The sequence below is a fragment of the Ylistrum balloti genome, unplaced genomic scaffold (genome assembly GCF_031769215.1).
Source record: "Ylistrum balloti isolate Yb309-2 unplaced genomic scaffold, AGI_CSIRO_Ybal_v1 Utg370090, whole genome shotgun sequence".
In the NCBI taxonomy this organism is placed as follows: Eukaryota; Metazoa; Mollusca; class Bivalvia; order Pectinida; family Pectinidae; genus Ylistrum; species Ylistrum balloti.
The window spans coordinates 861,276-877,952 of record NW_026782122.1 but is presented as its reverse complement, the minus strand read 5'-3'; the positions used below and the strand labels follow the sequence as shown (position 1 = coordinate 877,952).

Here is a 16,677-nt window from a genome sequence, read left to right as displayed (position 1 = left end):
CTCTCTTTTTATTTCAGCCAATAAAAATGGCAGTCAAGAGTATGATTGATCACGTGACGTGGTCATGATGGCGTATTCATTGAATATGTTTCAGTTCATTTAATTAGTTAACATGTTAGAAATCGTATTTGGTACTGTTTCATATCAACTAAACTTGTGTTCATATCACACTCACAAAGTAAGCTAGTCAATCACTTTCAGAGACCAAAGAAGAATATTCTGATAAATACAAACCACAACCGAAATGCGATACAACATTTTATTAACAAGATAAAATATATACATTTACAAACTTCGCAATGTCGTATTTAGTGGATTTTAACTGCCTTTCTGGTAAATGTAAACACAATAAATGTCTGGTACGTCATATAGACAACAGCATATCTAAATACACGTATTCAATAAAATATTGTTATGATGCTAGCCAATGTTCATAGCAAGATAAGAGCAAAATAAAAAAAAATACTGAAAAAAAAGTTGACGAAAATGACGCCAGTGTTGGCTTAATATCTGTGAAATGTAGACAAAGGGAGTTATATGGCAGTTGAGTTGTAGTAAAACGCGTAAATGCCGAAAAATACATAGAATTTTAAGTGCAAAAGGTAATTTTCAAAAGAAATGTTCTTCATATATTACAAAATTCGTCATTAGTTCAATTTCTTTATCCTAACTTGATCAATGAATTCTAGGATCGAAACAGGTTTCCTTTCATAATGCCCGAGTTTTCCCTACTGACAACAAGCGGACCTGTAGGGACGAATATGGCGATACGCCACTTCATGTAATATTGACCTCGGAGTCCATATATCTGATCCATTGTCGCCTGCGATGTGAACGTGATAAATGACAGCGAATTACTTCAGTTACATAGCTATCGTACAGTAATGACAATAATGAGTAATTATATACCTAGCTGTACTCAGTCTTTATCGCTTGTGGCCGTCATATAAGTCTGGTTTTATTTTGATGTGTTTTTTGTGACGAAAAGCGATGGGTTTAACCAAAAGCTACTGTAACTGATGTCTGTCACCTCGCCCTTTTGCTTTGTTTCTATCGCGAAAACCCGCCGAATGGCTTACTTAGAAGTTGATAGCATGTCAGAATAATTTAACTATCTGTATTATTTGGAATACCTGATCTATGTTAACCCGGAATTAATTATAACTACACTCACAAAATAACCTTTGTGTAGTACACTATTGTGATTAGACACACAAATCAATAAATATTTATGTAGTGAAAATATTGAGGAATCCATGACTTCCCAAGGACACATAACATATTAATTTGTATGTATGTGAATACCTCCTCGATAAACATTACAATGCAGCTTCTGCTTTGCTACGAGAATACCTCCGATGGGCATTAGGAATTGAAATTAATAATTATTTCGAGATTAAGTTTCAGTTATCAACTTAGATATCCAATTTTGATTAATAGATAAAACCTAGACTTCGGAGCATTTAGTTCCGGGGCTAAGTACTTCATTTCACAACTTCCCTATTTTCTGTACCAGCATTAACATAACGTTCGTTGGTCAATATTTCGAATATCAGTTGGTGGACAATTTCCAAATGTTCATCGTTCCAGTTCATGCGAACGTGTTAGGTTGAGTAACTACAAAATATTTCGCTAAAATATTAATATGAAAATGGAAATATGAAAACAAAACACATGTAAACCAATATCAATATTTGATTAATGAAAAAATATATTTTAACAGATAAAACAAAGCCGATAACAACAATAGCGTGCATTTAGTCCCTAAATCAAGCAAATGTATTTACAAAATTCACATTTTTGAACTTGCCCTGTACACTGGTTTTGTTTTGAATACAAATATTCGCTGTTAATTGTGGTAGCAGATAGCGAATTTAAAAGAACTAGGACAATCTATTTTCTCATATTCAATAATTCCTTTGGATCATCTTATCATTGGACGAAGTTCTAACACTGTAAACTTATGGAACACGTACGTTTAAAGCTAAAGACTGACGAATATTAAGTAACAAAACGTGTACTCCTGTGTCTCAGATCACAAGTCATTGTTGTCGTAATTAGAGCTTTGAAGAAGATGTCAGGGACGACTTGCTCTTTTGGACGCTTGATCTACTGCTGTCGCTTGTACTCGACTCGTGCATGTTGATGTGACTCCGTGCACATGCGCAGTTACGAAACAGGACATGACCAAGTTCCTTCCGGAAGCGTCGACCAGTTAAGCAGTAGAGAAAGAAGTTGATTGAAGAATTGATGACGATTCCAAGCTTGGCCACAGCAAAGGCTTCGTTGATGATCCTTCTGTCACCCTGGTACCGGTTAGAGAGAAAAAAAAGAAAATTATTCAGGGGGAAAATGGCATTGCCTTTTTGATCGCGTGAGTTAAAGAAAATGTACCTACATATGTTCAGTGCCACGAATTACAATGTGCTAATTATTTTTCACTGAGCAGATGATCTTATACTATGATTTTTTTCTTATTATTTTGTTGTGAAAATCGACATTAAGATATTTACAAATTTTCAACACAAACCTTTGCATTCTTCAACATGAAAAAGCATTGGGTGATGCACTGAAGAGCTATCAGCACGAGGAAGGTGAAGGTCACTGTCAAGAGGATGCGGGTGATTTGGCTTTCTGACCTTTTGCCCTTTTCGCTAGCGAAAGAACTCCTCTTGTCCTCCATTCGTTTATTAGCGCTGGAAACCTGACGGATAATCAGCATGTTCAGAATGAAGATGGATGCCCAGGGAACCAGAACGAGGAACATACAGTGGACCCAGAATTCATAACGCATGCTTCCCTCACCAGCTCCAAACTCTGTTGGGCCGAAAGCTGCTTCATCAGGACCGCGCATGTCCGCGGATAGCGGTTGGTACGTCATAAAATGCGGCAAGTTGATGACGAAGCACAGAAATGTGATGATACCAATGCCTGTGTAAGCTTTTTTGTCGTTGCACATCGTCTGTAAAATAGTATGTGAAAGACACATGTGAATTGTACATACATATTCATTTGTCACAATTATAGCACACACATTTGTTGTTGGTATGTTTATCTATTCGTGAATGATATCTTTCTTCAGAAGTGATGCCACTTTTAAATGTTGACTAAGTATTGTTTGGAAACGATGTATATTACTTGTATTATAACATCCAATCAGGAATTTATGTACCACGTGTCATTGTCCATTAATTGGCAAAACAATCAGTAAACAACGCCTTTACTACGTTTCGGCTATATTTAACTCAATTTGAATTTGAATATCACACTTAATTATAGAAAACGTGTCCGGAGTGACCATAAAAAAGGAGTGAAAATAAAGGCAACCCCAGCATTCTTCAACATTGAACAAAGTATAAATGGTTACACGAAAGCTATTTCAGCTGCAACATTGTGCTATACACGATCACGTGCTAGAGGCGATGGGCCCACTCATTATGATTCAAATGATCTCTACAATTTGATCTCTCTTTGACTTAGAGTCTTAAATGAGGTTTGAGCGAAATCATATCACGCAAACAGCATACAGTCAACATTGGAATTGTGCTTGTGCGCGTCGTCGATCTTGAGGGTTTTAGTGTTCTGTTGTGTGACTAAGTGTGCAACAGTCGTGCTTCAAACAAATACAATAACTTTCTCAACTTCAACGAGTAACACAACAGCGAACTGTTTTCTCGTATTTGTATGTTTATATTGCTTTACAGTCCTCTTAGATTAGACGCACTTTAATACTCGACTCCTTTCCTTTCGGAAGTAAATTCAGAATTTATTTAATGAAATAAGCGATTTGCGACGAGCTCGATATTAGAAACAGGAGTGAAATTCGCTTTTTGTAAGTTGTTATGTAACACTGTTATTTGATGCGAATGCGTGTCCCTGACCCATTTCTCGTAAGTAAACAACCTGAAAGGCTAAACTTCCTTGTTTGTGATGTATTCTAATGGAGCAGTTAAAAAGTTTGACATACAAGTACCCGGTAGTAACATTTGTATCGTTCACTGTACACAATGTAAGTTAACTCTTGTCAATAAATCAGGTTAAAAACCTTTTAACGACATCTAACTCGTTAATTAATTATAGGACTGTCGCGTGTTTCATCTGCTTCCTGTGTATTTGGGTTTATATTGTATTGTCTAGAAATTTTACGTGGAATGATTTCTTATTTCTTACTTCGTGATCTTTCCTCGTAAAAACACACAGGCAGATCACAGCAAATAAAAAAAAATGTAGAATTGTAAAAATATTGAAATGTTACATTCCGGCGAGTAAAATGGTTTTTAAAACAAATACGGTGAAAGTACCTATTTCCGTGGTTGTCTTACATTAATAGCGCGTGACGTGATTATGACCTTAAAACATTAACACATTATTTCGTAATTGTAGTTTCTATATGTCGTTAATATAACGATTATTGCGGTTTTTAGAACCAGAAGATAAAAAGACCCAGACTTACTGGAGTCAAGCTAACGGGTTGTAACCGAGAATGTATTGTCATCTTAATGGGCCAGTACTTTATTGTCATTGTTTTTTTTTGGAATTTTCTATCGATTTCTTTCCGTCTTAAAAAAAACCTTTAATCTCAGACTACGTTTATCATTTGTTTTCAACTTTAATATGACAATACAACGTTCAAATTTTACTTGATGACGTATCATTATAATTATTTGCTACGACTAAGATTTTTTAATGCTTGGTTGAAATAATACCCAGTTCTTCGAACTTCTTCATTCGGTATTTATTACAGAGTGCACGTGTATGCTGCCTATTGCTGTCTATTTCACCTCAGACTAATGATACCAAACATCATAGTAATCATATTTCGTTGAGAATGTCTTCAGAATGCCAATTTCGTTTCGTATAATTTAGGTTTCGTAACCTTGTGAAACGAACTGAACTACGATTTCGGAATAGCTTTGCTTGGCTGTATTTGATAATATTTCCACTGACTTTTAAGTGCTTTGCTGTTGTGACATGAAATGTGAATAATAACTTTTATGATCTTTGGAAGTTGAACGACTTCCGTAAAAGATGTGAAATTAAGATACTTAAAACCGTCAGGTCACTGCCTTGTTATTTATGTTAAAACAGACGAATCAATATTTATTAATTATCCGATAAGACAAGAGGGGGCATTTAACTTGAGAATAAACTGTGATTTAAAAAAAATAGATATATCATGTTAAAAATTCTTTGAGCCGAGCGTCATTTAAACAAAGAAACATGAAAGTAGTAATACAATTTTAAAATACAAAGATATAAATGTTTTAGAAAAGATCTTAAACATTTATTGTTTTATAGAATGTACTGTAAGTTGTGGATATCTCGTTATTTCAGAACATTTTATTGTCAACAGCTTGATGACAAACAGCCTATGAAATACCGCTCAATACAATAATATACAAGTGCACAGACACATCAATCACATGGTCAGTAAATTTTAGAATGTAATTCAATAACACTGACACTGGAATATAAGAATTTAGCATGTTGTTCTTTTTTAAATGAATAAATAGATAAAAAGAAGAGACTACCACCAGTTATCATTAATGAGTGAAAATTTAATGTATAGTTACGTCAAGATTAAGGCAAAATGTCCCTTTAAATGAAGACAGGTAGTTTCCTGTACCGGGTTGACAAGCACACCCAAAGTTCCCTTCCTCGAAAATCTTTATGGAACCCATCAAAGGGGTAGCCAGGTAGAGAAAGAAAAGGGAGGAAAGGGTGGGACTCCATAAAGTAATGGTAAGTATTGCATCATGAAAATTGGTTTTACTTTAAAAAAAAACTCAATTTTATTTCAGTAATAATTACCATAACTTCAGTATGCGAATTCATCTTATTGTAATTGTGACTTCGAGGTCAGACAGCTTAAAAAAAGGCGTCCAGTATCGGTAATGGACCTCTGAATCAACTTAAAATGGATTAATCTATATTCGCATCAAGTGTATTGGAACTCTCAATGAATGTTTCAAGAGCTAGTGGTAAAGAATTATATAGAGTAGAAAGGAGATAAGGAGGAAATGTCTTTAAATAGTGAAAAGAGGTTAATTAGGAAAGTGCATCAGTAACCGGCTGTAACAAAAGCTGTTTAATGGCACGTGTGTCACTGAGGGAAACAAGCAATAAGATGGACCATTCCATTCAGAAATGTTTCTTGAAAAAAATGAATGTCATGTAAATTAGGTTTTGCTAATGGTACGTCAAAGAGCCTTATGTGTCGAACAGGATAACGATCAGTATTATTGATTGTAAAAGATTGGACTGAATCAATGAAAAACTTCCTCCTCCCCTACCCCCCGCCCCCCCCCCCCCCCCCCCCCCCCCCCCCCCAAAAAAAAAGCAAAAAAAAAAACAAAAACAAAAACAAAAAAAAAAAAAAAAAAAAATAACAAAAAAAAGGAACATTAATAAAAAATAAAAGTGTCTTAGTTTTACTATAGTGGAAGCAAGCCAGTAGTCATTATGCGTATTGCCTCTACTTGGACTGACTCCAACATGTTGCAATCCCTTTCTGTACAGTTTGCCTATATTAACTCTGCATATTGTAAAGTTTAACATTGGTATTTTGTACATGTTTCTGGTGGTTACATAATGTTGTTTTCCTTGTTCTTATTTGGGAAAGGGACATTACTTACTTGGATGGACCAAGATTTACATGACGTCGATGGAGCAGAAGATGCTTTCTTTTCCGGAACACCTGGTTTTATTCTCCTATTACGTTTTCAAGAGTCTTCACTCCATGTTAATCTTTATTTTATCTTTGTGTTTTGCAATTTGATTTTAATTATGATGTTGTTGAATTATTATTTTACAAAGTGGATGGGAACGTTTTGTAACCTTCAATGAAAGGGGAGGGGCGGTGCATGATGAATAAGGAACAAGACTTACCTTGGCGTGCATTATCCAGCACACCTGTATGTACCTGTCGACAGTGACCCCGACCGTCAGCCAGATACTACAGACAACAAACAGGAAGAAAATCGGATAGCCGATGTACGAAAAGAAACTCCCATACGCATAACTCTTCGCGATCTCGGGCCAAATCATTTTGATCGTATCTATGATGAAGAAGAATACCAGCAGACCAGAATCTGCTATCGCCTGAGCAATCAGGTACGTTCCGGTAGAAGATCTCATCGCCTTCCGTCTCCACACCAAGATTGATAAGCTATTTCCAGTGAGTCCAATTATCATGAAAATGATTCCGAAAACGACACTGGAATACCAATGCATCTTGGTAGCAATCGCCATGGCATCGTCATCCATTGCCGTATCGTTTGAAATCATGGAAGGCGTCACGTTTGCCATTTTAAAAAGATTGACCAGAACTGCGACTTATCTGTTAAAGAAAAAAGAGGAAAATAAACATTTGAACAAAAGTAAATAAAGGATACATGGTGTGTTTGCCCAGTCTCAGAAATATTCGTAATTTACTATGTTCTCTATTCACAAGTTAAGACAAAATCACGTTTCGTTATTTGTTATTTGCACTAATAGAGAAAAGTTAAAATTCTTATGCGTTGTCACGGGGACTGCGGATCGACTGCTGCAGATTTGCGCAGACGGAAACGTAAAGGTCTTTCTGGTAGGACAGAGGTTCACTCGCCCTATCAGACGTTTAAAGTGAGGAGACATTTTGTCGTGTCAAGAAGGATAAATTTAAATTTATTTAAACATTGTATTCTCGTGATACAGCATTTACGGTCTTAAAAAGTAGCAACCGATACCAAGTTTGGCTGCAAATCTCTGTCATTTACAACGACTGTAAATGCCACAACAAGGCATCTTAATACTCAAAATAACATACCTTATTCATCTTTATCTCTTGTGTTAATAATAAATTTGTTCATAACTAAACAGGTGAGCTGTCCATGTTACAATCATGACGTCGCGAGCTGGATGTCATTTTTCGTCAGTTTATGTGATGGTATTTTATGTAATCATCTGTCAACTGTTGTAACGTAATGTAAAATTGCTGTATCGCGATGAATATCTGTGTTATACCACCAATTACATGTTTTCCTTATTAAAAAACATTCATACTAACTAAATCATATATGACCTGGCGGAGTTCTGGTTTGCCGAAAGATCAATATGACGTATCGGAGGTTTTATTTGTCAAATGATTTCTATGACTTGGCGGAGGTTTGGTTTGCCGAATGATGTCTATTACGTATCGGATTTTTGTTTTTTTTTTAATGTTTTTATTGTTTCTTTTTCAGTCTAATGTCTCAAGGTTTTTGATGTAATCAACAAAAATAGATATGACCTTTTTAGATTTCGTAGTTTCGGATGAAAGCTCAACTTTAAGAACAAAATGGAAACGGTGACAAGGAGGACGCAAGGAAGAAAAAAAGTGAAGCAAGAAAAGGACACAAATGTCTAACTATTATAAATCACCATCTCTTGGTGATTATCACATGTAAAATGCAGTTTAAACATTGTTTAGTTCCATTTTATCTAACTCTGGTTTTGTATTAAAAGTGTCTTTGGTACAAAAATCTGCCAATAGGTCATATGTATTGCCGAATCGGGTTTGCAAATTCTATTTCATAGCTTTAAACTACTAAGTGTGTTTATGTATGTATGCTTTCACGTGAGGCTCTCCTGTATACCCACGAAAGCAGATCAATGTTAAAGTCTTGCGCAATGTAGAATGGTATTTTTATATAAACCGACAATTATCAATTGGTCTTATCTCAATTGATGTGTGTCGCTGTTATATATAACATACCGCCCACGCGTGACTTGTATAACCAACAGTTGATAGTCCATATTCACATCTCTACAATTCTTTTCCTTTTCGTCAGTTACATAATGTCGGTGATCAAATTTCCATCTTGATAGATCAAAGAGTTTTAAGTACCACGATATCATTTATAAATTATGACCATATCACTATATCATGTTTCCTTCCTATGACTAATTTGTGTGAGTATAACGAAGACTGCTCAGTGACGTCACTAAGTCAAAGGTTTACGGTATCATCTGAACTTTATGATTGACATCTTGATAGATCAAAGAGTTTTAAGTACCACGATATCATTTAGAAATTATGACCATATCACTATATCATGTTTCCTTCCTATGACTAATTTGTGTGAGTATAACGAAGACTGCTCAGTGACGTCACTAAGTCAAAGGTTTACGGTATCATCTGAACTTTATGATTGACAATCCTTTCAACTACAATGTGTATCGTTACACCATACCAACATAAAATTAAATAACAAACAAACCTTATCAGTCCTTTCATAAGATTTCTATAAAGCGATAAAAGAGATAACCTGTTTCTGGTTTATAACCTCGTGAACATCCAGTGTTATTTTAAGGCGAATTAAGACTGGTAGCTACTTGAATGAACAACATACGGGAGAACCATCACACGCTGTCTAGAGAAATTCGGGTAATGAATCTCGCTCAAGGACATAACCACGTCAGGACAGACCGGTCCGTTTCTCAGCTTACTGAGAAACACAAACGACTACGGTCGGGCAGCGTTGAACCACAAATCTTAGATCTTTTCCTGAAGTTACGTAGGCCAAATCTCTAACTGACTATTCTATGATAAAAGTGTTTTTTTATTTTAATCAGAGGTCGTTTATCAATCGTGCCAATACATTATATTACTGTACATGCGGAAACAGTTGATTGTCTCAGAGTTTGGTTATTATATGTATCTGTCCTTTCTCTTATTTCTAATTCTTCCCAATTCACGAACTCAAATATCCATGAATTGATACACCGCTGGAAATCATATATAAAATAATAGCGTAACTGTACTTCTTGATGATCTCTTGTTTAAAAAATTACGCCGTTTTACATTCTTATGACAAATAACATGATAAAGGGATATAAAAGAGCTATATATGGATCGATAAAGGTAACGCTGTGGTTGATGGTTAGTAAGTCATAAGTACTTGTCCTATAACTGGGATAACAAACAGCCACGCGTGGTCATGTGACCGACTTTAATATGCGTCAGTACTTGTTCACATTCTTATGACTGGAGTGGTTGTTGAGGTGCTAAATGAAACAGGAAGCCAATAATTTAAAGATGAAAATGCTCGTAGTTGGGAAGGACATGTTTACGAGCGTTTTGTCATTCTATACTTATCGCACACAATGGTGTAAGGTTATTCTTCACACTTGATCTTATATATATATATTTCTTAGCTGTCATGTGTGGTCGGTGTTTGATATCACACTATATATAGGGCTTACTTAGTTACAGTTTGGTGTGTAGGGAGAGTTTGATATTTTATACTATATAAAGGGCTTACTTAGTTCAGTTTGGTGTGTAGGGATAGTTTGATATGTTATACTATATAAAGGGCTTACTTAGTTCAGTTTGGTGTGTAGGGAGAGTTTGGTATGTTATACTATATATAGGGCTTACTTAGTTACAGTTTGGTGTGAAGGGATAATTTGATATTTTATACTATATATAGGGCTTACTTAGTTACAGTTTGGTGTGTAGGGATAGTTTGTGTGTAGGGATAGTTTGATATGTTATACTATATATAGGGCTTACTTAGTTACAGTTTGGTGTGTAGGGAGAGTTTGGTATGTTTTACTATATATAGGGCTTACTTAGTTACAGTTTGGTGTGAAGGGAGAGTTTCATATTTTATACTATATATAGGGCTTACTTAGTTACAGTTTGGTGTGTAGGGATAGTTTGATATGTTATACTATATATAGGGCTTACTTAGTTACAGTTTGGTGTGTAGGGATAGTTTGATATGTTATACTATATAAAGGGCTTACTTAGTTACAGTTTGGTGTGTAGGGACAGTTTGATATTGTACACTATATATAGGGCTTACTTAGTTACAGTTTGGTGTGAAGGGAGAGTTTCATATTTTATACTATATATAGGGCTTACTTAGTTACAGTTTGGTGTGTAAGGAGAGTTTGATATGTTATACTATATAAAGGGCTTACTTAGTTACATTTTGGTATGTAGGGATAGTTTCATATGCTATACTATATAAAGGGCTTACTTAGTTACAGTTTGGTGTGTAGGGACAGTTTCATATGTTATACTATGTATAGGGCTTACTTAGTTACAGTTTGGTGTGTAGGGATAGTTTGATATGTTATACTATATATAGGGCTTACTTAGTTACAGTTTGGTGTGTAGGGATAGTTTGATATGTTATACTATATATAGGTGCTTACTTATATATAGTTACAGTTTGGTGTGTAGGGATAGTTTGATATGTTATACTATATAAAGGGCTTACTTAGTTACAGTTTGGTGTGTAGGGATAGTTTGATATTTTATACTATATATAGGGCTTACTTAGTTACAGTTTGGTGTGTAGGGATAGTTTGATATTTTATTTACACTATATACAGTTTGGTGTTTTGTTGACAATTTTACATTTGACTCTATATATAGGTTTTACATGTTTACTAAGACTGGGATTTTTAAATAAGAGAGAGTGAAACGGAAAAAAACTACTTGAGATGGAGTCGATCTGATGGCAGTCAACCTATCTGATTATTCGATTAGAATCTATTCTTGTAAGAAATTCAGTTACATTATCTCAGGCGAGAGTGGGTCATTCCAAGGGTCAAACAGACAGGAAAAAGTGTGTTGAACTCACTTAGCAGTTGATATATCAGTTAATGATTGGGATGATACTGATGTAGGTTTTAGTTGGCTTGATACGACATGGATTTACTATTAACTTTAGTCATTCTGTTTGTTTTACTCTCCATATTCTCTTAAGTATTTTTCGGGCTATACATTCCGAATTCACTTTCAATTTTTAGCCTCCATGTTCCGAATTCTCTTCAGTATTTTCCATGCTACATGTTCCCTTTCCAACAGTCATACATTCATACGTAGATTGTGTCCAAGGATGATGGTGATATCGGAAGTCTTATAGTGCAATCACACTGAATTTTCATTACAAAGACATGGTAGATGTAGTATGACGCCCGGTTATATCATAATGACAACGGACAGCGGATGGACAGTCCTAACAGCAAAAGGTGGTATAATAGTAGATGTAGAATGGACATAAGTTGGCAGCGATTGAAAATAGGCTTTGGTTGTTTTAGTCAAGAGACTGAGTTCTTAACAGACCCAATGACTACTGTGAATGGGCAGGCGCTCAACATTCAGATAAAATGTGTTGTGAACCGAGGAACGAAAAATTATGACAGACAGCATTGAAAAAATGTCAAATATCCCTAATCTTGTCATAGGTCAAGTAGATCTCTTTGGACCCGGAACGAAATATCCGTTTTCTAAAATGTAAATCTGCGGTGGTCCTTCACGCACATTATTGTACTAGTTAAAGCTAATTTCCATTAGATATTTTCATACTGGACTTGTTATTCTCAAACACGTCCGACTCCGCGAGCGATCATAAACTAATATTTGATCATAAAAAGAACCAGAAAATGCTAACATGTCTACATTATCATAATCCAAACTCACATTCAATAAAACTAGGACAGAAACAACAAAATACCAACATGTCAACATTATCATAATCCAAACTCACATTCAATAAAACTAGGACAGAAACAACAAAATACCAACATGTCTACATAATCATAATCCAAACTCTAATTCAATAAAACTAGGACAGAAACAACAAAATACCAACATGTCTACATTATCATTATCCAAACTCACATTCAATAAAACTAGGACAGAAACAACACAATACCAACATGTCTACATAATCATACTCCAAACTCATATTCAATAAAACTAGGACAGAAACAACAAAATACCAACATGTCTACATAATCATAATCCAAACTCACATTCAATAAAACTAGGACAGAAACAACAAAATACCAACATGTCTACATAATCATAATCCAAACTCACATTCAATAAAACTAGGACAGAAACAACAAAATACCAACATGTCTACATTATCATAATCCAAACTCACATTCAATAAAACTAGGACAGAAACAACAAAATACCAACATGTCTACATAATCATAATCCAAACTCACATTCAATAAAACTAGGACAGAAACAACAAAATACCAACATGGCAACACAATCATAATTCAAACTCAGATTCAATAAAACTAGGGCGAAATGTGAAAATAAAGCATTATTTACATGCAGACTCCTGAAAAACGTTAAAGGAGAATAAGACAAGGATTTTAACTCTCCCTCCCGCTTACATCCGGATAGAAATGGACTATCAACACAGATTAATATATTTTCTTGTTGCTGTATGATGTAGCATCACTGACAAGTCCTAGAAGGATGAAACAGCTGTATGATGTAGCATCACTGACGAGTCCTAGAAGGACGAAACAGCTGTATAATGCAGTATCACTGACGATACCTAGAGATGCGAAACATCTGTATGATGTAACATCCCTGACGAGTCCTAGAAGGACGAAACAGCTGTATGATGTAGCATCACTGACGAGTCCCAGAAGGACGAAACAGCTGTATGATGTAGCATCACTGACGAGTCCAAGAAGGATGAAACAGCTGTATGATGTAACATCACTGACGAGTCCTAGAGGGGCGAAACAGCTGTATGATGTAACATCACTGACGAGTCCTACAGCTGTATGATGCAGTTTAATGCACTATCTATCTTTATAGGTGTTTTTAATGTTGTGTCTTTTGTACAATCTTTGATAGAAATTTCAATCCCTTGTTTTTAAAGTGTATATATCATATATTTTGAAAATTATTAATCTAGACCCTCGTTAAGTTGCTCCTACTAAACACTGCTCAACGAAAATGTCATCAGTTACGAATTGCTATAAAAATTCAACACACGAGCTAAAAAGGCATGATTGATCAAGACGTTTAATACGTCACAGGGTCGTGTTTTTTTCCAACTTTGTGGCAATATAGTAACTTTCAGTGTGAATGTAACATGAATTAAGAGGTTCCCGAAATAACATTATGCGATGTCGTAAACAGGAAGTCCGTACCAGCCAACACCCTGTGCCATCTTTCAAAATTAATACAATGCATGTCAAAGAACAGAGTCACAATAATCACTTATCTTACTTTGTAGACGTTTTTTTTTTTATTTTATTTTACGAAAAAATGGTAACTTCAAGCCCGGACGGTGTTAACTCTATTATCAAACATCTTCAGATTAAAATCGCTGTAAACTTTATTTTACATTTACAATTACAAGGGGAAACAGGCTTTAGTTTATATAAATCATTCTTGTTTGCTCGCTCGGGTTCTTTCTGTGAGAGGAAACCGTAGTACCCGTGGCAGCTAACGTACTCCGGAAGGTGACCCCAATCGGTTTCACGCAGGATCAGGGAATCGAACCACGGTCGCTTAGGTGAAGGCGACTGCGTTATCACTGCGCCACGTGACTTTAACAAATTTACAAGTCAACACCAATGATTTCATAATAAAAAAAAAATGGTACTTAATAAAGCATTTAAGAAATTCAGGATCTTAAGGGAACCAGTTGTACACACATTGTCACCACTCACAGGATACACGTATCTGGAGATTACAAGGTCGGAGGCAATCCTCGTCGGCCGCTAAAGTTTTTTTGTTGTTTCATTGTATATATCAGATTTCTTTCTCTAGAAACAGCCAGGATCGTACGGGAAAAAATGTTGAAAGAATAGAATAGACATAAGATGTATTACAATATATATATATATTATTATCAATATTATATACGGGCTGACGTTTTGTGGCCATTTTTAATTTAAATTCAGAAAATAGGATACATTTTTCTCGACAGTTCACTGTATAATGATACAGGGCAGATGTGTCTGAATATTTGTCTGTAATGTACAATATGCAGATGATATGAGTTCAAAAACTTTCAATCTTATTTATCTATTTTTTGTTGTTGTTATCATTTTGTTAACTCATTCGTCTTTTCACTCCATTAATTTCTGTATTTCAAGAAACCAATTGACAAGGTCCTGTACAGATACATCATTAGAATTACTGGCTGTCATGTCCTTGATGTTTAGCACAAAGTCTCCGTTAATCTCACGTGTGTATATACATACCGCAGCTGTGTTGCGTTTATTACTATATAACTCCGTCTGCTTACAATTTAACATTTTGTAAAAGTAGCTGAACTAGCTATGAAACAAGATAGTATATATAAAACGCAAAGTCTGGCACGATATTAAAGGTGTCGGGTTTTTTTAAAGTTAATTGTGTGTAGATAAAGAAGACGAATGTGTATTAATTAAACATTAAGTTTCATTTCATGTGCTGAAAAGTTTAAATTTGTTGTTTTTAAGTGTATACTTTTAGCAATTTTTATTTCATATTTAGACGTAATTTATTCAAGATCGTTATATCAATATGAAACCCCTTCGAATAAATAGTGTGCAGAGTAAAAAAAAAATTTTTTTTTCCGAAAGGAAACTCTATATGAAGTTCCTATCTTGAACAGTCTCTCGGCAATTAGATTGATAGTTCTAAACACTAGAATTTGGTTTAATTAAACATCAGTTGTGATTGCAAAAACTGAAAGTATGCTGGGGTTTTCATTGAGTTAAGAACACACAATATACTGTGTAACAATGTATTTGCATTTTTAATTAAATGGGGCTCTTAACGACCAAATCTATTTTTCTGATTTATGTATGTTTCATGAGGTTTTAAACGACAATTTCCTTGATACTAGATATTTATCATAAAATATGCATGAGAGATCTTACCACCAAGAACTCAAACATTTTAACATCCGCAGTTGTCAGCAATAAATCGGCATAGTTACTTGAGTTTTAAAAATATGTCTATGTCTTACCTTTATGAGCGAATGGGTTTTTCTTCACAAATCCGAAATGCTGTCTTTCCAGCCCCAGCTTTGACTGTCATTTCTGTCACGTGTTATACTGTTTATATAGAGACGCTTAAATAATTGTCCAATCAGCGTACGACTATAGACAGTGCTGTATTACTTTCAACATCTGCTTGACCTACAATTTACTTCCGCTTTGGCCGAGGATCGGTCGTCAGCAGGAAGTATACTTAGAACACTTGTCTTTATTTTGTTTATTGAAACAAAAGATGGGGGAGGGTGTGTTCATTCATATATGTTGTCGATAATTTCTGAAGATAGTCGAAATAAAATCCGAGACTTTTCTTCCTCGTATCTGAATGCTGTTGATTTACCTGTCGAGTTGAGACGATTGACATGTTACTGTAGCAGCAGCCATGTATCAATAATTGCCATCAACGTCACAGACTAACAATATTTTCCTACATTGATAAGGTAGTGAAAATTGGTTACTTTTACAATGACAATGAAGTTTTTGCACTCTAGGAGATACCTACAGCTAGTCATATTAGAAAGTGTTTCATCTAAGGAGTCACCTACAGCAAGTCAAATGAGAACGTGTTTCACCTATCGAGACACATACAGCCAGTCATAAGAGAACGTATTTCATCCAGGAAGACAACTACAGTCAGTCATATGAGAACGTATTTTATGTAGAGAGACACCTACAGCCAGTAATATGAGAACGTGTTTTACCCAGTGAGACACATACAGTCAGTCATATGAGAACGTGTTTCACCCAGGGAGACATTTACAGCCGGTCATATGAGAACGTGTTTCATCCACGGAAACACCTACAGCCAGTCATATGAGAACGTGTTTCACCCATGACGACACCTACAGCCAGTCATATGAGAACGTGTTTCATCCATTGAGACACCTACAG

At 35.2% G+C, this 16,677-nt stretch overlaps 1 protein-coding gene across 1 annotated transcript; it reads right to left on the bottom strand.

Annotated features, from left to right (window-relative positions):
• Positions 1 to 245: 245 nt before the first annotated feature.
• Positions 246 to 15,819, bottom strand: LOC132549899 (FMRFamide receptor-like). The gene is made up of 4 exons (XM_060213875.1): positions 15,759 to 15,819; positions 6,889 to 7,339; positions 2,531 to 2,962; positions 246 to 2,306 (listed from the first exon to the last, which is right to left on the bottom strand). The coding sequence occupies exons 2-4, from the start codon at positions 7,306 to 7,308 to the stop codon at positions 2,058 to 2,060; spliced, it is 1,101 nt and encodes a 366-aa protein (XP_060069858.1). The 5' UTR covers positions 7,309 to 7,339; positions 15,759 to 15,819; the 3' UTR covers positions 246 to 2,057.
• Positions 15,820 to 16,677: the final 858 nt, after the last annotated feature.